Here is a 22166-nt window from a genome sequence, read left to right as displayed (position 1 = left end):
GCTTTATGTTCGCCCGTTCGGCAAATAGCGAACAATTTGGGGTGTTCGCGGTAAATTCGAAAGCCGTTGAACACCCTTTAAAAGTCTATGGGAGAAATCAAAAGTGCTAATTTTAAAGGTTAATATACAAGTTATTGTCATAAAAAGTGTTTGGGGACCCGGGTCCTGCCCCAGGGGACATGTATCAATGCAAAAAAAAGTTTTAAAAAAGGCAGTTTTTTCGGGATCAGTGATTTTACTAATGCTTAAAGTGAAACAATAAAAGTAACATTTTCCTTTAAATTTCGTACATGTCGGTGGCTATAGTATGCATGTAAAGTAGTGCATGTTTCCCGTGTTTAGAATTTTCCCTGCACAGTGTAATTTCTAAAGGAAAAAAAGTCATTTAAAACTACTCCTGGTTATTCATAAATTCTCGGTCCCGGCAATACAGATTAAAAAAAATGACAAGGGCCCCCCCCCAGTCCATTACCAGGCCCTTTGGATCTGGTATGAATATTAAGGGGTACCCCTGCCATTTTTTTCAATGACTTTTATCAGACCTGATAATTCATTAATAGCGCGAGTAGTTTTAAATTACTTTTATCCTTCAAAAATGACATTTTGTGCAGGGAACCAAAATGTAAAAAAATAAATGTGTAGTGGACTCCCAAATTCCATATCAGGCCCTTCAGGTCTGGTATGGATATTAAGGAGAACCCTGCGTAGTTTTTTTTAAAAAAAATTACGTAGGTTCCCCGCAAAAATCTACACCAGACCCTTGATCTGAGCACGCAACCTGGCAGGCCGCAGGAAAAGAGGGGGGATGAGAGAGCGACCCCCCTCCTGAACCGTACCAGGCCACATGCCCTCAACATGGAGAGGATGTCCCCATGTTGATGGGGACAAGGGCCTCATCCCCACAACCCTTGCCCGGTGGTTGTGGGGGTCTGCAGGCGAGGGACTTATTGTACTCTGGAAGCCCCCTTTAACAAAGGGGACCCCCAGATTCCACCCCCCCCATGTGAATTGGTAACATTGTACCTCTACCATTTCACCAAAAAAGCGTCAAAAAAGGTAAAAAAAAAAACAGACAGCTTGGGAAAAGTCTTTAATAAAAAAAAATGCGATGTAAATCCTTCCACGATACGAACCCGTGCTACTTATCGCTACAAACGATACAACCTCCTGCATAGAAGGCTCCCGGGCGAATGGCATGTGAGCCGTGTGACATTTATTTTAAACCCGAGGGCGGGGCCATCCGTCACGTGGAAAAGTGACCCCGCCCCGTTTTGACATACTGGGAGTTCTGACGGCTTCCTCGTGGTGTCACGGGTGACCCCGCCCCCGCTGGCGCATCAGGGGTTTCCCTTAAGGGCCTGGTAATTGGCTTCCCCAAAGGGCCTGGTAATTGGCTGGGGGGGTGGACCCCTGTCATATTTTTTTTCTGTATTGCCGGGACTGACAATTCATTATAGCCGCGAGTAGTTTTAAATGACTTTTTTTCTTCAGAAATTACACTTTTGTGCAGGGACAATTCTGAACACAGGAAACATGCGCTACTTTACAGGCATAATATAGACACCCCCCAGGTCTGAAATTTAAAGGAATATTTAACTTTTATTGTTTCACTTTAAGCATTATTAAAATCACTGCTCCTGAAAAACCTGACAATAACTTGCATATTAACCTTTAAAATTGGCACTTTTGATTTTTCATGTTCGTGACCCATAGGCCCAGATTCTCGTAGGAGATACGACGGTGTATCTCCAGATACGCCATCGTATCTCTGAGTCTGAGCCGTCGTATCTATGCGACTGATTCAAAGAATCAGTTACGCATAGATTTCCCCAAGATCCGACCAGCGTAAGTCTCTTACGCCGTCGTATCTTAACTGCATATTTACGCTGGCCGCTGGGTGGCGCTTCCGTTGTTTGCAGCGTCAAATATGCAAATGAGCAAGATACGCAAATTCACAAAGGTACGCCCGGCCGACACAGTACAGATATGCCGTTTATGTTGGGCTTTTCCCGGCGTAAAGTTACCCCTGCTATATGGAGGCGTACATGCTGCATACCAATGTTAAGTATGGACGTCGTTCCCGTGTCAAATTTAGAAAATTTTACGTCGTTTGCGTAAGTCGTTCGCGAATAGGGCTGGGCGTCATTTACCTTCACGTCGAAAGCATTGGCTTCTTGCGGGTTAATTTGGAGCATGCGCACTGGGATACTTTCACGGACGGCGCATGCGCCGTTCGTAAAAACGTCATTTACGCGGGGTCACATAAAATTAACATAACACACACCCACATCTACCACATTTGAATTAGGTGGGCTTACGCCGGCCTATTTACGCTACGCCGCCGCAACTTTAATTTGAGAATACGGCACTTGCCTGTAAAAGTTGCGGAGGCGTAAGGTAAATAGGATACGTTACGCCCGCACAAAGATACGCCGATCTACGTGAATCTGAACCATAGACTTTAACAGTGTTTGGGATGTTTGAGCAAATTTTTTGCATGTTCGCATTTTCTGGTGCGAACCGAACTGGGGGGGTGTTCGACTCATCCCTACCCCCAACTCATAGATCATGCATACATTAAGGCTTTTTGTATGAAAAAGAGTTGTAGAGATAGATGGAGTGAATTTAAGTCTCAAAAATGCACTTCAGCACAAGAATTCATCGATCAGTCACCTTTTCAGATCGTTTTGCCAGATCCTAAATTTAGGAATGTGCGAGAAGCATTCTTAAATTTTAAGGTTTCAGTGTCTTACTTTGGAGTGATGTCATAAGGAGTTCCATCCACCCATCTCCAGGTTCCATCCATATCTGTTAGACCGAGCCACAAAAAACTGGTGTTTGCAAACCCACGCAGAAAATTCTTAAAGACAAAAGATAGAAGTTATGTGAAAAATCATTAATTTGCATCCACACTTTTTAGCCAATTTGGTCACATGACAGTTAATCTACCCTACCAGTATATTTTTGGATTGGATGGGAAATGGAGGCACCAGGAGGAAACCAACTCAAAGAAACTCTGCTGCCCGGTTGTCATTGGCTTGTTTTGGCTACAGCTTTAATAACTGCATCTGAAGCCCCATACACACTATCAGTTTTCCTGCTGGTTTTCTCTTCAGGTTTACCAAAACCATGTAGTACAAGGACCTGCCTGATTGCATTCAAATTGAAACGCTTAAGGTTTGACCTCATATTAGATGGTTTTGGTAAACCTGAAGAGAAAACCATCAGGAAAACTGATAGTGTGTATGGGGCTTGAGAGTTCCTGTGCTCCATGTGTGTGATTCTGCACAAATACCAGACCAGCATCTACAACATCTCAGTGGTATCCAGACTGTCATCTGACCATCCACAGTGTCCATACCTACCACAGGCACCTGTGCCACTCCTCATCCTGCTACACCTATTATTAACTTCAGGGGGTATTGGACAGGAGATGTAAGGGAAGCCCTCTCATCATCTTAGCCTCTACCATGTACATTGCAATGGATGAATTGCACCAAATTTAAATTTCAGGTCTAAAGGGCTAATTAGACAAATGTGACTTCCCAATAGAAGTATGCATAAGATCTTTATGATATTTGGTGTCTAACAAATTGTAATTTCATTCTGATAAATTATATGTTGGTTGTCGGATTGTGAAACCTGTATTTAAGATACAGTAGTTGCCAACATGGGAGCCGTTTGAGTGAGTAGGGCTGTTCTACAACACCCATCGAGGTTACCCATCGAGATATTTATTATAGCAAAACGTTTTGTTTTTTTTCAAGATTGTCGCTCTTTTTTGTTTATAACGCAAAAAATAAAAACCGCAGAAGTGATCAAATACCACCAAAAGAAAGCTCTATTTGTGGGAAAAATGGACATCTATTTTATTTGGGTACAACGTTGCACGACCTCGCAAGCGTCAGTTAAAGCGACACAAAAATGCTAAACAAAAATTGCCTGGTCAGGAAGGGGGTAAAACCTTCTGGAGCTGAAGTGGTTAAGTATTTTTCCCAGTATAAAGGTTAAAGAGGAAAAGAGAAGTCACATTGAATTAATGAAGCATAAAGGACATGGGAAAATACAAGACTGTAGTTTCTTTTTTTTTTTGATTGATATAAACAGATGGTGAAAACTTGTAATGTGAAATCTATGGAAAAATAAAGAACTTATAAAAAAAAGATTTTTTTCCCACTTTTGAACCTTTTATTTTACTGTTGTTTATGTCTATTTTTTTAAAAACATATTTTCTGTAAATATTTTAATAAATTATAAAATATATTTTACATTACTATTATTTCTTTAAATATTGTAAACATTTCTGCACCTCTTTTTTTCTTTTTGTTAAAGCAATGTTTAAAAATCAACTAAGGAGAAAAACCCCCTCGCTCATCAAAACAATCCCCATATTTCTCAACAAAATATAACAAACTGATAAATAAACAATCAGGTAATTAAGGAAGCGGTTATTACTTGAAAATGCACTCACTAAACTGTGAAAACAATGTTTAAAAATCATGAAGCTGGACCACTGAATGCTCTAATTAGAAATGTAATAACTTTGTCTCTGTGAGGAATCTATAGCAGTGTAAACTATGTTACATTCCTGTCTGGATGAGGCAGCAAGTGATAAATATATATTTTTTTTATGTCAGAGTTGCGCCAACAGATTCTTTAAAAGGTGCAGTTTTCTGTTAAAACACATAGCGGTGTGTGAGCAAAGGTTTAATTATTCAGTTAACCTGACTCAGACATAATCACTCTCAGTCTACCAGTGCTTAAATTGTTGTCCTGCAAAATGGAAAATCTCTTCACAGGGTGAGAGCATAATAATCAAATACTGCTGACAGCAAAGTGGTCTGAGAGTGGAGCTATCACAGTGGGACATGTCTATCTGTTTAGCATTCATACCATCTCTCCCTCGCTATTAATGACTATCAGGTGGGCCTCCTTGTCCTCGCAGTCTTTCTTGGAGACGTTCCATGGTTGTGAGCTTGAAGGCAAGACGTAACAGCTGAGTCCATACCGCGTCCATCCCTCACTGCATAATGGATAAGAAGAGTCTGAGGGAGCAAGAAAGAGGATTATGAGGGTCATGCTGGATCGTCATGGTTATGACCGTTCAGCCAAGATGGTAAAATTATAATACAGTGGAACCTCGGATTGCAAGTAACGCGGTTAACAAGCGTTTTGTAATACAAGCACTGTATTTTTAAAAATCGTAAAGAGCCTGGTATGGATGGACCTGTAGGGAGGGACCCCACTCTGTTTTTTTTCACAGTTTTTTTAAGCCAGCAATTTTATTTAAATTTTTTTACATTTTACATTCCGTGGGAAGCCCGCTGACAGCTGATGACTCATGGGTTGTTAAGGACGCGGCAGCCGGCTTCCCGGCCTCCTCCTTAGCAACCAGCTATATACAGTGTAAAAATAAAACGCAAATTGTGGCGTAAAATTGTGGTAAAAACGTGTGTCCAAAAACGCGGCAAGCACCACAAAAGCACTGCAGGAAGGCTCAAAAGCAACATGCATAGATGTCAGTCGAGCCTTAAGGAGACTTCAGAGTCCTGTGTAAAGTTGCTCTTACATAGTTAGATTGTCATTTGAATGTTTGTATATAATTACATTAGAATGTTCTTTCTTGCCATCACTTCATCTAATTTTGTTTAAAAACCCCCCAAAATTGTATCCAGATCTGCTATTTGAATGGAATTCCAGATTTATTAAAGAGGCCACATTACAATATGTACAATTTTTGACAAACAAATACCATATTCACAGTTTTCAATTTTTCCATCGTGCTTATTTATCATTTTTAACACCTTCATGACTTTCTGACATTTGGTGTTTACAAGTTAAAATCCGTATTTTTTGCTAGAAAATCTCTAGGTGGCGGAAGTGCCGGTTTGCGGATCGGGTTCCCCGGTGGGACGGAAGGCCCAGTCAGAGGGGCGGGAGGAGGGATGTCCCCTACAGCTCCTCCAGGAAAACATCTGAGCGGCTTTTAGCTGCATCAGTTGTTATGCCTGGACCGCCGATCGCCCACTCTAAAAAAGGGTACCAGGATGATGCCTGCAGCTGCAGGCATCATCCCAGTATAACCCCAAAAGCCGAGGATGCATATATGCGTACGCTCGGCACAAAGGGGTTAAAACACACATCAGTTTTATCCCACTAACCATTAGAACATTGAATGAATGTCCAAAAAGATGAACTGGTCAAATACAATTTGACCAATGTTTTGTCAAACAGGAAACTCAGACCAATGTTTTGTCAAACAGGTGAGCTTTTATCAGTGGATTGACCTATCTTTGGTCAAACACAGTGGCAACGTTCTGGAAAGGCCTTCAACACACAATCCACAGGCAAGCTTTGATCAGTCAATTAGACCTAGCATTGACCAAACATTGAGGCAAAGTTATATCAGACCCTTTAACCGGCAAGCACCAGGTGATTTTTCATCAGTAGATTGGACCTTACTTTGACTAAACATGAAGGCAATGTCCTGGAAGGTCCTTCAACACGCAAACCCCAGGTGAGCTTTCATCAGAGGATTGGACCTAGCTTTGTCCAAACATGGAGGTAATGTTCTAGAAGGTCCTTCAACCAGCCAACCCCAGATGAGCTTTCATCAGGGGATTGGACCCAGCTTTAACTAAACATAGAGGTTATGTTCTGGAAGGTCCTTCATCTAGTCAAAGCCAGATGAGTTTTCATTAGTGGCTTTGACCAAACATGGAGGCAATGTTCTGGAATGTCGCTCAACCATCCTATCCCAGGTTTACTTTCATCAGTGGATTGGACCTTGCTTTGAATAAACAAGGAGGCAATGTTCTAGGAGGTCCTTATTTTTTCTATCCTCTCCTTGAGTACGAGAGACCTGGAGCCCAGGCCTAGAGGTTTGGCTGACGCCATTTATTATCAATCAACTGTGTTTACTCTTTTTAAATCAAAATCAAAACAGCAACTACCCAAAGACCATGACCATTTTTTTTATTTATTTTTTACCTGCATTTTTTAAATTGGTAACACGGGCTCTTTAATTTAAGAACCCAGAAATGTAGCTGGAAATCTCACTTAGAGGAGGCTCAGCTTCCGTTCACACTGGAGTTACAGCATTGGGATATAATTGCAGCAAGGAGAAATAAATTAGGATAAACTTACTTGTCACTTTCTGGACATCTTCTGCCACTTTCCCCAACAACTCCATAATCCTCTGATTGTCGCTGAAATAATACGCTGAAATACACAGAAGAGGAAGAGGTGAGAGTTGGCTTCCTTTATACCAGAGGTCTCCAAACTATAGTGTCAGAGAACCAACCATGGAAGAACTGGCAGACCTGTCCTGCACGGACCAATGAGCACATTGCACATGCGCACTTGCGCGCACACGGGCAATAACTCTGTGAATTCAGTGTTCTTTACTGCGCACACGCAATGCGGGGGGGACTCCAGGCATCAGTGCCCTATTTAAAGCTTGCTGCAGCAGTTACCAACTGCTGCATAATCTTCAGCCCTTGACTTGATCCTGAGTTCTTGTTTCTGTTTCTTTGTGTTCCTGTTGACGACCCGGCTTGCCTGACCAGACTTCTCCGTGCATGACCCCCGGCTTGTCTCTCGGTTTATCCTTTGTCCTGTTCCTGTCTGCTTGTTCCAGTGTATGACCTTGGCTTGCCTTCTGATCTGTTCCAGTCACTTCCTGCTTCCTGTGTATGACTACCGGCTTGGCTCCTGACTCTGCCCCTGGGTTTTCCTGCCAGTCTTCCTCATCTTGTACTTCCGTGGTACCCCTGCCTGACTACGTATCCTGGTATACAGCTGATCTCCAACATCAACTCAGCAAGTCACAGCTGGCAACTCCTGCATATTTGGGCATAGCACACCCTGTGTCACCTCCAGGGGGCGTTCTGCACTTAGTCGCAAGGGAAGCCCTCTCAGCACTTCGGCCTCTGGTAAGGTACGTGACATATAGCCTGCTGCAAGATTTTATCTGGCCCGTAGCTAGGGTTCACAGTCCCTCACATGCCTACAGAAAAGTTGGAAGGAGGGGAAAAAGGGAGGCTGATGTGTACCTGGTATACAGATTGTGTAATGAGTAGAGGGGTCCTGGGGCATAAGATACAACTGTGGACTGATGGTTCCAGAGTTCACCAGATATTAGGGGGCACTACAAGAAAAGTAATGCAGCTGAGGGTGTGTTGGGATACACACTAGGTCCCAGATGAGCAATCCTGGTTGGAGAAGAACAAGGATACACAAATAAATGAATAAGAGCCCTTACCGACGTACGGATCCCGTGAGGATCCGTACATTTCTTATCCTCTTGCTCAGCGGGGACCGCTCCGTTGATCCCCGCTAGGCCGACAGATGACAGGACGGTCCCCCGCACACTGTGCAGGGACCGCCCTATCAGATCTCCGCTCTCCCCTATGGGGGGGAACGGATGAACACGGACCGTCTTTTTTGATGATCAACAGATCCAAGAATGGGATCTGTGTATAATCAAAATTGTACGTGACGATTTTTGGGATTAATATTCAAAATGCGAATAAATTCCTTGATTTGGGCAAGAGGCCCAGTCCATACAATGAATAAATCATCTATAAATCTGTACCAACATAATACATATTGAAAAAATGGGATATACTGATCATTGGAAAATACACTTTTTTCCCAGAGCCCCAAATATAATTTGGCGTAGGACGGGGCACAGGACGTGCCCATGGCCACACCCTGGGCGTGTAAGTAATGTCGGTCTTCAAAGTTAAAGTAGTTTTGAGTAATGGTGACGCCCGTTGTCCCACATTGGCAAGGGTTTTAGGTAAGCAGCTCTGCTCTATTTTCCCCATGTACATAATATTTCAGTTTTTTTAAGTATGGGACTTTAGCTTTGGTTAACTGTATAGTTTATGATTAATTGTCAAATAAATTACAGATATTCTCCTGACGAAGAGGCAATAGACTGCAAAACTTGTTGAGATGCTCTTTACGACCCACAATTCCACTGTGATTTTCCCCTATGGGGACTATTATACTGGTGATTTGCATGGCTTGTCACCATGCTTGTAATCTGTACATGATTTTTGTGTTGTCCTTTATTGTGTTAATAAAAATTGTATTTATATATGTGTTTTTACACTTGATTCTATCTATATTTTCAACCTGTACCGAGATAGTCCAATTGCCCCAGCCCTATGGAACTTTTGTTTGGGGACCAAATAATTCCAATTTCTATATCTCTAAATTTCTTGGATGATGGTACTACTATCTACAATAGACTATTTATATATATATATATATATATATATATATATATATATATATATATATATATATATATATATATATATATCTGTTTGAATTTTTTTACTAACAGGGGCGAGTCTAGTCTAAGAATATGCCGATATCCATTAAGGAGAATCCCCAATAAATTGAAGCACTGACCAGAGCTCCCAATCTACATGCTTCAGAAAAACTCCCCCATTATTTTTGGGTCCATGAATAGGGACTGGATACAGAAGGTGATTAGAGTATTTAGATAACAGCTATCAAAACATCTCCAATATACATTGAGCAGTACATAATTACCCATGGCTCGATCTAATAAATTATGCTTCACATCAGAATCTGAGAAAGAGAGGAAACCCAACATCAATTAGTATATTCAGGTTTATCATTATACATCCCTCTGTACTCTAGATACAATCATTCAACACACACACACTACCCTGTAGGCAGGTGCCCAATTGTGGAACACATACTTTGCCAAATTCTACTTTCTTGTATTTCTCCTTCCACTACCCTCCTCCTCCACAGAATAATGTATGCAGGATCTCCTTCCACTACCTCCTCCTCCACAGAATTATGTATGCAGGATCTCCTTCCACTACCTCCTCCTCCTCCACAGAATTATGTATGCAGGATCTCCTTCCACTACCTCCTCCTCCACAGAATTATGTATGCAGGATCTCCTTCCACTACCTCCTCCTCCACAGAATTATGTATGCAGGATCTCCTTCCACTACCTCCTCCTCCACATAATTATGTATGCAGAATCTCCTTCCACTACCTCCTCCTCCACAGAATTATGTATGCAGGATCTCCTTCCACTACCCTCCTCCTCCACAGAATAATGTATGCAGGATCTCCTTCCACTACCCTCCTCCTCCACATAATTATGTATGCAGGATCTCCTTCCACTACCTCCTCCTCCACAGAATTATGTATGCAGGATCTCCTTCCACTACCTCCTCCTCCTCCACCGAATTATGTATGCAGAATCTCCTTCCACTACCTCCTCCTCCACAGAATTATGTATGCAGGATCTCCTTCCACCACCTCCTCCTCCACATAATTATGTATGCAGGATCTCCTTCCACTACCTCCTCCTCCACAGAATTATGTATGCAGGATCTCCTTCCACTACCTTCTCCTCCACAAAATTATGTATGCAGGATCTCCTTCCACTACCTCCTCCTCCACATAATTATGTATGCAGAATCTCCTTCCACTACCTCCTCCTCCACAGAATTATGTATGCAGGATCTCCTTCCACTACCTCCTCCTCCACATAATTATGTATGCAGAATCTCCTTCCACTACCTCCTCCTCCACAGAATTATGTATGCAGGATCTCCTTCCACTGCCCTCCTCCTCCACAGAATTATGTATGCAGGATCTCCTTCCACTATCTCCTCCTCCACAGAATTATGTATGGAGGATCTCCTTCCACTACCTCCTCCTCCACAGAATTATGTATGCAGGATCTCTTTCCACTACCTCCTCCTCCTCCACAGAATTATGTATGCAGGATCTCCTTCCACTACCTCCTCCTCCACAGAATTATGTATGCAGGATCTCCTTCCACTACATCCTCCTCCTCCACAGAATTATGTATGCAGGATCTCCTTCCACTACCTCCTCCTCCACAGAATTATGTATGCAGGATCTCCTTCTACTACCTCCTCCTCCACAGAATTATGTATGCAGGATCTCCTTCCACTACCTCCTCCTCCACAGAATTATGTATGCAGGATCTCCTTCCACTACCCTCCTCCTCCACAGAATTATGTATGCAGGATATCCTTCCACTACCTCCTCCACAGAATTATGTATGCAGGATCTCCTTCCACTACCTCCTCCTCCACAGAATTATGTATGCAGGATCTCCTTCCACTACCCTCCTCCTCCACAGAATTATGTATGCAGGATCTCCTTCTACTACCTCCACCACTTCTACAGAATCATGTCTTCTGTTATTTCCACTAACATCTTTTACTAATATTGGAAGTAATTTCTGAAGCCACTCAATAGCAACCCTGAATTCCTAAACACTCACCATTCTTCATCTGTAGCATTTCCTTTTGGATACTTTTACCTAAAGAGAAAATAGAAAATCATGTCAGAAAACATCCATTGACTGTTGGGGAGCTCAGAAAAGCAAATGCAGCTAGAAAAAAAAGTCTAAAAGGCATTATCAACAGATTGTACTGAGGTCTAAATATTGTGGATATATATAGTAAAATATAAAAGATGAGCTTGCTCTGAGTAAATGGATACCCAACATGTCAATCTTTAAAACTGTGTACATGGGGTAATGTGGTTGCTTTCAAATGATTTCCTATACTTTTTATGAATTTTATTATTTTTAACATGTTTTTAACATGCTAACAAGCCCCTTTTGTAATAGCATGGGCAGGTTTTCTTTATGGAAACATCATGGGTCTATTAGACCCCTATTGTCTCTCTTGCCCTCCACTGCAGCTAATCAGCCACAACCATCATGATGGTTCTGAACCCGTAATTGACAAAATGCTTGCTGCTTCTGGGCTCATTCATCACAGAGGAGACCAGGGAATGGATGTTTCCCAAGATTCTCTCACTTTCCATTCTGAAAGCATTTGCCATGGTCCATGCACTCACTACGCACCCAATAAGGGACAAACACAATTTTTCCAAACAATGCCCTGAAACCCTAAGTCCACTATTGTAAGGCACAGTGATTCTTGGAGGTGACTCCAATAAGGTCTTCGATCAGGGTCTGGACCAAATCAAGACTTTGAAATCGCAACTTACTCGCCCCACTAAAAGGAGCTCCAAAATAGCCAAACTAATCTCCCAACATGGCCTGGTGGATATATGGAGAGAATTTAACCATACTAAACGAGACTACACCCATATCCACGCCAATTGTACGCCAGGATAGACCATATATTTATTTCCTCTATACACATTCCCATAGCGCTTAAGGCCTCCATCAAGGACACAGTGTTATCTGACCACTCTATGGTCCTACTCACTCTGCATAGAAATACGTCCAGCCCATGCACCTCCCATTGGAAACTCAATGAGTCCATTCTTAAGGATCCCACTCGAACCCTCAAACTAGAAAAAGCCTTGAAAGAATATTTTGTACTCAATGACATGGAAGGGATCTCGGCAGAGACTCTCTGGACACCACATAAGGTGACGTTGCATGGAAAGTTCATCCACATAGCGTCCCAGTTAAAAAGAGAGAGACTTGCAGACTTGGAGAAATTAGAGAGGGACTTTTCCTCACTATGTACACAGCATAGTGGACGGTGTCCATATCACAAATAGATGCGTCGCGCCTCACACTTAACCTAGCAATCATGGAATCTTCCTATTCCAACTATAGGGAAAGACCACAAAGACATGATGGAAGTCTCTATTACAACCAAGGAGGTTCTTGACGTTATCAAAAACCTAAAGGGGAGGGGATCAGCCTCAGGCCCAGACGGCTTCTCCGTCCCTTATTAGAAAACTTTCGCAGATACCCTGGCCCCATTTCTATCCAGGTTCTTTAACTCAAAAAGAAAGGGAGATCCACTGGACAAGCAGCTGAACTCCGCGTTCATCGCAGTTATCACTAAACCTGACAAAGACACGGAGCTGGTGGGTAACTACAGACCAATTTTGTTGATTAATAACGATCTAAAGATCCTGACCAAAATCATAGCTAACCGCATTGGCACCTTTATTAGTCGCTACATACATAAGGACCAGGTAGGATTTATCCCTGGGAGACAGGGACCAGACGAGGTGAGAAGAGCAATTGACCTAATATAAATTCTACAGTCAGGATGGGATAATGGCCCCTGCCAAGAAGGTCTGCTTCTCTCACTTGACCTGCAGAAGGCCTTCGACTCGGTCTCTTGGCCTTACCTGTGTGCAGTATTGCAACGATGGGGATTTGGTAGGAACTTCATGGGAGGCCCTTTATTCAAGCCCAGAGGCCAGGGTCAGACTGGAGGGATACTACTCTGATCCCATCAAGATCACTAGGGGCATTCAACAAGGATTTCACCCTTGATATTTGTGATAGCGATCAAAATTTTGGCGACAGCCATCCAAGCACATCCAAATGTCAAGGGTGTTAAATGCGGTCAAACAGTACATAAATGTGCGCTATTCGCAGACGACCTTCTACTCTTCATCTCTTCCACTATAATGTCACTCCTTAACTTCTGCAAACTCCTAGACACCTTTACAAAAGTAATCGTCCTACATGTCAACCTCAGGCCCAAGCATTGAATGTCTCCCTCCATCCCTCGGTCAAGGCACAGTTAAAACACTCCTTTAGGTTTGAATGGAGTGACTCCACCATTAGATATCTAGGGATAAACCTTTCCCCCAAGGTTGAAGACCTATACCAAGCTAACTACCCACCCATGTATCGCAAACTGGAGTCAAAACTCCGGTCCTGGGCTCAGTACAAGTTATCTTGGGTGGGTAGAATTAACTCAATCAAGATGACTTTGCTACCCAGACTGTTATACCATTTCCAATCTCTCCCGATTCCGATTATAAGGGATCATATCAAATCGCTTCAGGGGAAAATAACCTAATTTGTTTGGGGTAAGGCAGGTCATAGATTCTCCCACCACGTTCTCTCTAGTCCCAAATCCCAGGGTGGCATGGGAGTTCCCAACCTCACTTGGTATTACCGAGCTGCTAGACTGGCTCAATTTTCCACAATCAATTTTAGACTAGAGAAACCAGACTGGACTCACATAGAGAGACAGACCGTGCCAATGTACACTCTGGATTTCCTTCTCTGGTGCCCCCCTAAAAATAGACTCCCTGTTATGTCCTCTGCCTTGTCCCACTCAATATTCCTATGGGACACTATGAGAAATCTGCCTTCCTTGGTCTCAGAAATTCAGCCATTGGATCACATTTTCCAAAACCCACAATTCAGCCAAGGCATGGACATTAAAGCTTTTCAATGGTGACTCTATAAGGGAATGTACTGCATCAGACACTACTTCTCCTGCTCATGCCCACTCTCCTTCCAGCATTGCAAGAACAAATTGGATCTCTCGGATTCAGAAAAATTCAGATATCACCAAATTTTTCACTTTCTATCATCACGTTGCAAAAATAAACCTAAACCCTCAGTCTTTACGGATTACGAGCGTTGGTGTGGCCAGGTGCCAGGGCACAGAGGTGGCATATCTGTAATCTACTCGTCATTTGCTAGGCAAACCACTAAGTTCCCATACATGGAAGCATGGGAAAAAGATCTACAAGACAATTGGCATTTAGATGCGTGGCAAAAATCCTTCTCTAGATCCTTCAAAGGTATAGTTAATACGCTGATAGAAGCCAACATAAAGGTCATCACCAGATGGTACCTGGTCCCCACCAGGATAGCTGCCATCTTCCCCTATTCCTCACCCTTATGCTTTAGGTACGATGGCTCACGTATGGTGGGAATGCCCAAAAGTCAGGGGCTACTGGAATAAATTGTTCAACATCATTCGCAAAGTGACTGGTTTCTCGATCCCACAATCCTCTTCCATAGCTCTACTAAATGTCCCCATACCAAAAATCGCCAAACACTCTCAGAAACTGATATTTTTTATCCTATTGGGAGCAAAGATCACTATAGCAAAAGCTTGGAAAAATCCTAGGGTCTCCATTGTTGCCACCAAAAGAAAGATATATTGGATAATGACCCAGGAAAAAATAGTCAACTCTATCCTAGAAACATCTAAACAATTTGAAAAAACGTGGGAACCATGGACCCAATACATAGGGATTTCCCTAATTTCTGGATCCAACTCACTGTAAGCTGGAGGGGACATCCCGGACTCGGTCATCCACACACCTAATGCATCTTCCCTTTTCTTTCTTCTCTACTCTTTTTTTCTCTCTTTTCTCTCTTTTCCTCTGTTTATATATTTTTTTCATTTACAACACTGCTATACAATACTGACGTTATATTGACAATAAGGAGCCTTCGTTTATCAGACTCCTTCAGTTTCCACTGAATATCGAAAAGTTCTAAACTCAACTTCATAACACGCAGGCTTTTGTTGCCCGTCTACGGGAGGGTCCCCAGACAACAGATGCATGTTAATCCTCTGTACTAGAAAAATGGATGGGCTCACCGGTCAGTCCCGGACACTATGGCCTGGATTCACGTAGCACTTATGCCGAAGTATCTTGAGATACGCCGCGTAAGTGCACATATGCGCCGTCGTATCTATGCGCCTGACTTTGAAAGCAAGATACGCCTGTAAATAGGCTTCATCCGACCAACGTAAGTTTCCTACGCCGTCGTATCGTGGGCGCATATTTACGCTGGCCGCAAGGGGGCGCTACGGCGCATTAATAAAAGTTACGACTCATAAAGCAGGTGTAAGTCAGCAGCATCAATGCAAATGGCTGCACCAGGGAACACAGCCGTCGTTATTTACGTTGTTTATGTAGTACGTGAATAGGGCTGGGCGTAGGTTACGTTCATGTCTTAGGCAGTGAGTCGACGTATCTTAGGGAGTATTTTTGACGTGATTCTGAGCATGCGCACTGGAATGCGTCAACGGGACGGCGCATGCGCCGTTCGTTCGGCCCATCATTTGCATGGGGTCACGCTTCATTTAAATGGATCACGCCCACTTCCACCTACTTTGAATTAGACTGGCTTACGCCTACGAATTTATGTTACGCCAGCGCAACGTTGGGAGCATTTGCTTTGTGAATTTCATGCTTGCCTCTCTGTGTTGCGTCGGCGTAGCATAAAAGAGATACGGGCCAATGTGTTCCCAATGGGGGTGTTGGGGGAGGCGGTCAGTGAGGCTCTCACCCTTTCACCAATGTAAAGTCAGACCTCCCGGTACACGCTATGCATAGGACTACTAATGGTATATATCTATATGATTGTTTCTCTCTGTTGCTCCTGACAAGACTTTGTTCAGTAAATGTTTTTCTATGTATGCCTTATCTTTTGGAAAATAATACAATTTTGAAATAGAAAAAAAAAACACCACACAGCAACTTGGGGAAAAATGGGCATTTTTATAGCTGTGGCCCTGCCCAAGAATGAAATATGGTCTGAACAATGTATAGTTATAGTAGTCTCGTCAGAGGGTAGTGGTCTGGTCAGAGGGTAGTGGTCTGGTCAGAGTGTAGTCGTCTGGTCACAGTGTAGTGGTCTGGTCACAGTGTAGTGGTCTGGTCAGAGGGTAGTGGTCTGGTCAGAGTGTGGTGGTCTGGACAGTGTGTAGTGGTCTGGACAGTGTATAGTGGTCTGGTCAGAGGGTAGTGGTCTGGTCAGAGTGCAGTCGTCTGGTCAGAGGGTAGTGGTCTGGTCAGAGGGTAGTGGTCTGGTCAGAATATAGTGGTCTGGTCAGAGTGTAGTGGTCAGGTCAGAGTGTAGTGGTCAGGTCAGAGTGTAGTGGTCAGGTCAGAGGGTAGTGGTCTGGTCAGAGGGTAGTGGTCTGGTCAGAGGGTAGTGGTCTGGTCAGAATATAGTGGTCTGGTCAGAGTGTAGTGGTCTGGTCAGAGGGTAGTGGTCTGGTCAGAGGGTAGTGGTCTGGTCAGAGTGTGGTGGTCTGATCAGAGTGTGGTGGTCTGGTCAGAGTCTAGTGGTCTGGATAGTGTGTAATGTAGTGTAGTGGTCAGTGGTCTGGTCAGTGTGTAGTTTCGTGGTCAGTGTGTAGTGGACAGGTCAGTGCAGTGGTCAGTATAGGCACCATAAAGGGTCAGTGTAGAGGTTAGTGTAGTGGTCAGTGTAGGAATCAGGTTGGTTAGTGTAATGGTCAGAGTGTAGAAATCGGGTTGGTCAGTTCTATTGTAGGAAGGGAAGGGACTCGGGGAGTGCTAAAAGTCCACAGCTTAGTGGGGCGCAAATTACTGATGCTGACAACCCACGCTACGCCACTGCTTGCACCCCTTTCCCTTACATCCCCTGGAAGCCCTCACACCCTCTGCACACCCTTACATTTTCTTCCTGAATACAATCATCAGTGAACAGAGGTGAACAGAACAGAGAAGAAAAATAAGGAAAAGTTATCACAGTTTGTAAATTTTCAGGCTTGGCGCTGCCTCCTCTAGCCCCGCCCCCTAGTCACCAACTCCCTCCCCCCAACCCCTGAATGCAGTTTTGGTAAATACCTCCCTGCACTGCCAATGCTCAAATAGTAAGTTTTTCCTTTCTCTTTTAGTTTCATGTAATAACCCAAATGATAATTATAATAAAGATACTCACAGTAAAGGAAGAGTACACCGGTGAGAATGACCACAATAAGGAAGACCAATATTAGGAGGACCCCCAGGGTCAGTATCACCCGGTGCTGTGTATTCCTGGCAGCCGGAATCTCTACAGACAGAGAGGATAGTGAATAATCCTGAGTGTATCAGCCGATATAATAATCCTCCAGAATTCTTATCTCACATAACGACATTTTATACTTATCTGTGTTATACAGTATATCTCTATCACATCATGTTATTTGACATAAATCAATATATTATGTCACGCAGTATACAGTATATCATATCTGGGTGTGAAATGTATACTGAAGCAGGGCAACCAATGAGATTCTGGCTTTTATTACCTCTATACAGGTATAGTAAGAGGTGATATCTGATTGGTTAATTTGGTTTATAGATCCAGTATATCAGTATTAGTAGACATGTGTCCTATAAATGGAGACTCGGGTCCTCAGCTGTCTATAATGGATGAAGAGGACACCCCTTGTTATAACAACTTACCTTTGGCTGTTGATGTTTTCCTCATCTTACGTACATGAAGATCAGACGTGTTGGCATATTCATTTTCCTCACAAAGTTGATCTATAGAGGAACAGAGACCTTCACATGAAAACCTAAGATTCCAGGGGGGATATTCAGGCAATGCAATGCAGATATAATAGAGCTCTGTGAGAGCGATGTATACTCTCCACTCAATATTCCTTCCATCAGACTGGTGACATCATCTCATCCTAGGCCATGGGTGGTCAACCTGTGGCCGGCCAGCTATTTTGCGAGATTGCAAGTCCCACAGTTGGCCTTGGGTTTAGAAGATAGGCCCAGACAATCCCATCCTATCCCGACACACGTCCTCATTGCTGCCCGTCTAACCATAGCCTGTAAATGGAAAAGCCAGACCCTTCCAACCCTTCAACAAGCTATAGCCACTATCAACCAACACATGCACCTGGCACACATGGTTGCCAAAGCTAATCTAACCATGACAAAATTCCTCATCTAACCACGACAAAATTCTTCATCTAACCACAACAAAATTCCTCATCTAACTATGAAAAAATTCCTCATCTAACCATGACAAAATTCCTCATCTAACCATGACAAAATTCCTCATCTAACCATGTCAAAATTCCTCATCTAACCACGACAAAATTCCTCATCTAACCACGACAAAATTCCTCATCTAACTATGAAAAAATTCCTCAATTAACCACGACAAAATTCCTCATCTAATCACAACAAAATTCCTCATCTGACCACGACAAAATTCCTCATCTAACCAGGACAACATTTCTCATCTAACCACGACAAAATTTCTCATCTAACCACGACAAAATTCCTCATCTAACCACAACAACATTTCTCATCTAACCACGACAAAATTCCTTATCTAACCACGACAAAATTCCTCATCTAACCATGACAAAATTCCTCATCTAACCACGACAGAATTCCTCATCTAACCACGACAGAATTCCTCATCTAACCATGAAAAAATTCCTCATCTAACCACGACAAAATTCCTCATCTGACCACGACAAAATTCCTCATCTGACCACGACAAAATTCCTCATCTAACCATGACAGAATTCCTCATCTAACCACGACAGAATTCCTCATCTAACCACAACAAAATTCCTCATCTAACCACGACAAAATTCCTCATCTAACCATGACAAAATTCCTCATCTAACCACGACAGAATTCCTCATCTAACCACGACAAAATTCCTCATCTAACCATGACAAAATTCCTCATCTAACCACGACAAAATTCCTCATCTGACCACGACAAAATTCCTCATCTGACCACGACAAAATTCCTCATCTAACCACGACAGAATTCCTCATCTAACCACGACAGAATTCCTCATCTAACCACAACAAAATTCTTCATCTAACCACAACAAAATTCCTCATCTAACCACAACAAAATTCCTCATCTAACTATGAAAAAATTCCTCATCTAACCATGACAAAATTCCTCATCTAACCATGACAAAATTCCTCATCTAACCACGTCAAAATTCCTCATCTAACCACGACAAAATTCCTCATCTAACCACGACAAAATTCCTCATCTAACTATGAAAAAATTCCTCAATTAACCACGACAAAATTCCTCATCTAATCACAACAAAATTCCTCATCTAATCACAACAAAATTCCTCATCTGACCACGACAAAATTCCTCATCTAACCACGACAAAATTTCTCATCTAACCACGACAAAATTTCTCATCTAACCACGACAAAATTCCTCATCTAACCACGACAAAATTCCTCATCTGACCACGACAAAATTTCTCATCTAACCACGACAAAATTCCTCATCTAACCACGACAGAATTCCTCATCTAACCACGACAGAATTCCTCATCTAACCACGACAAAATTCCTCATCTAACCACGACAAAATTCCTCATCTAACCATGACAAAATTCCTCATCTAACCACGACAGAATTCCTCATCTAACCACGACAAAATTCCTCATCTAACCATGACAAAATTCCTCATCTAACCACGACAAAATTCCTCATCTGACCACGACAAAATTCCTCATCTGACCACGACAAAATTCCTCATCTAACCACGACAGAATTCCTCATCTAACCACGACAGAATTCCTCATCTAACCATGACAAAATTCCATATCTAACCATGACAAAATTCCTCATCTGACCACGACAAAATTGCTCATCTAACCACGACAAAATTCCTCATCTAACCATGACAAAATTCCTCATCTAACCACGACAGAATTCCTCATCTAACCACGACAGAATTCCTCATCTAACCATGACAAAATTCCTCATCTAACCACGTCAAAATTCCTCATCTAACCACAACAAAATTCCTCATCTAACCACGACAAAATTCCTCATCTAACTATGAAAAAATTCCTCAATTAACCACGACAAAATTCCTCATCTAATCACAACAAAATTCCTCATCTGACCACGACAAAATTCCTCATCTAACCACGACAAAATTTCTCATCTAACCACGACAAAATTTCTCATCTAACCACGACAAAATTCCTCATCTAACCACAACAACATTTCTCATCTAACCACGACAAAATTCCTCATCTAACCACGACAGAATTCCTCATCTAACCACGACAAAATTCCTCATCTAACCATGACAAAATTCCTCATCTAACCACGACAGAATTCCTCATCTAACCATGACAAAATTCCTCATCTAACCATGACAAAATTCCTCATCTAACCACGACAAAATTCCTCATCTGACCACGACAAAATTCCTCATCTGACCACGACAAAATTCCTCATCTAACCACGACAGAATTCCTCATCTAACCACGACAGAATTCCTCATCTAACCACGACAAAATTCCTCATCTAACCACGACAAAATTCCTCATCTAACCATGACAAAATTCCTCATCTAACCATGACAGAATTCCTCATCTAACCACGACAAAATTCCTCATCTAACCATGAAAAAATTCCTCATCTAACCACGACAAAATTCCTCATCTGACCACGACAAAATTCCTCATCTGACCACGACAAAATTCCTCATCTAACCACGACAGAATTCCTCATCTAACCACGACAGAATTCCTCATCTAACCATGACAAAATTCCATATCTAACCATGACAAAATTCCTCATCTGACCACGACAAAATTCCTCATCTAACCACGACAAAATTCCTCATCTAACCATGACAAAATTCCTCATCTAACCACGACAGAATTCCTCATCTAACCACGACAGAATTCCTCATCTAACCACAACAAAATTCTTCATCTAACCACAACAAAATTCCTCATCTAACCACAACAAAATTCCTCATCTAACCACGACAAAATTTCTCATCTAACCACGACAAAATTCCTCATCTAACCACAACAACATTTCTCATCTAACCACGACAAAATTCCTCATCTAACCACGACAAAATTTCTCATCTAACCACGACAAAATTCCTCATCTAACCACGACAAAATTTCTCATCTAACCACGACAAAATTCCTCATCTAACCACGACAAAATTCCTCATCTAACCACGACAAAATTCCTCATCTAACCACGACAAAATTCCTCATCTAACCACGACAAAATTCCTCATCTAACCACGACAAAATTCCTCATCTAACCACGACAAAATTCCTCATCTAACCACGACAAAATTCCTCATCTATCCACGACAAAATTCCTCATCTAACCACAACAAAATTCCTCATCTAACCACGACAAAATTCTTCATCTAACCACGACAAAATTCCTCATCTAACCACAACAAAATTCCTCATCTAACCACAACAAAATTCCTCATCTAACTATGAAAAAATTCCTCATCTAACCATGACAAAATTCCTCATCTAACCACGACAAAATTCCTCATCTAACCACGACAAAATTCCTCATCTAACCACCACAAAATTTCTCATCTAACCATGACAAAATTCCTCATCTAACCACGACAGAATTCCTCATCTAACCACGACAAAATTCCTCATCTAACCATGACAAAATTTCTCATGGCTCCTTGCTAAGATCTGGTGTGAAATTTCTGATCAGAAGTGGAATTTTTGATTACAAGAGGAAGAGTTAATAACCAGGATTTGCTTTTAGCTGCTTTTAACTGTTTCTGCTGCAAGTGTTCAATTGTTTGTCTTTTTTTCTCTGACA

General features: G+C 42.3%; 1 protein-coding gene across 1 annotated transcript in view; it reads right to left on the bottom strand.

Moving 5' to 3' along the window:
• The window catches only part of LOC120933744 (C-type lectin domain family 10 member A-like), a 44291-nt gene that overhangs the window by 5162 nt on the left and 16963 nt on the right, over positions 1-22166 (bottom strand). Inside the window, exons 2-8 of the mRNA XM_040347118.1 lie at positions 18004-18084; positions 17498-17608; positions 11321-11359; positions 9571-9609; positions 7147-7221; positions 4894-5045; positions 2754-2860 (exon numbers count right to left, since the gene is read on the bottom strand). Coding sequence (XP_040203052.1) covers positions 2754-2860; positions 4894-5045; positions 7147-7221; positions 9571-9609; positions 11321-11359; positions 17498-17608; positions 18004-18084 — 604 coding nt within the window. The remainder of the gene's footprint in view (positions 1-2753; positions 2861-4893; positions 5046-7146; positions 7222-9570; positions 9610-11320; positions 11360-17497; positions 17609-18003; positions 18085-22166) is intronic.

This window comes from Rana temporaria, chromosome 3 (genome assembly GCF_905171775.1).
Source record: "Rana temporaria chromosome 3, aRanTem1.1, whole genome shotgun sequence".
Classification (NCBI taxonomy): Eukaryota; Metazoa; Chordata; class Amphibia; order Anura; family Ranidae; genus Rana; species Rana temporaria.
The sequence above is the reverse complement of the archived record's forward strand: the minus strand, read 5'-3'. Positions and strand labels throughout refer to the sequence as shown.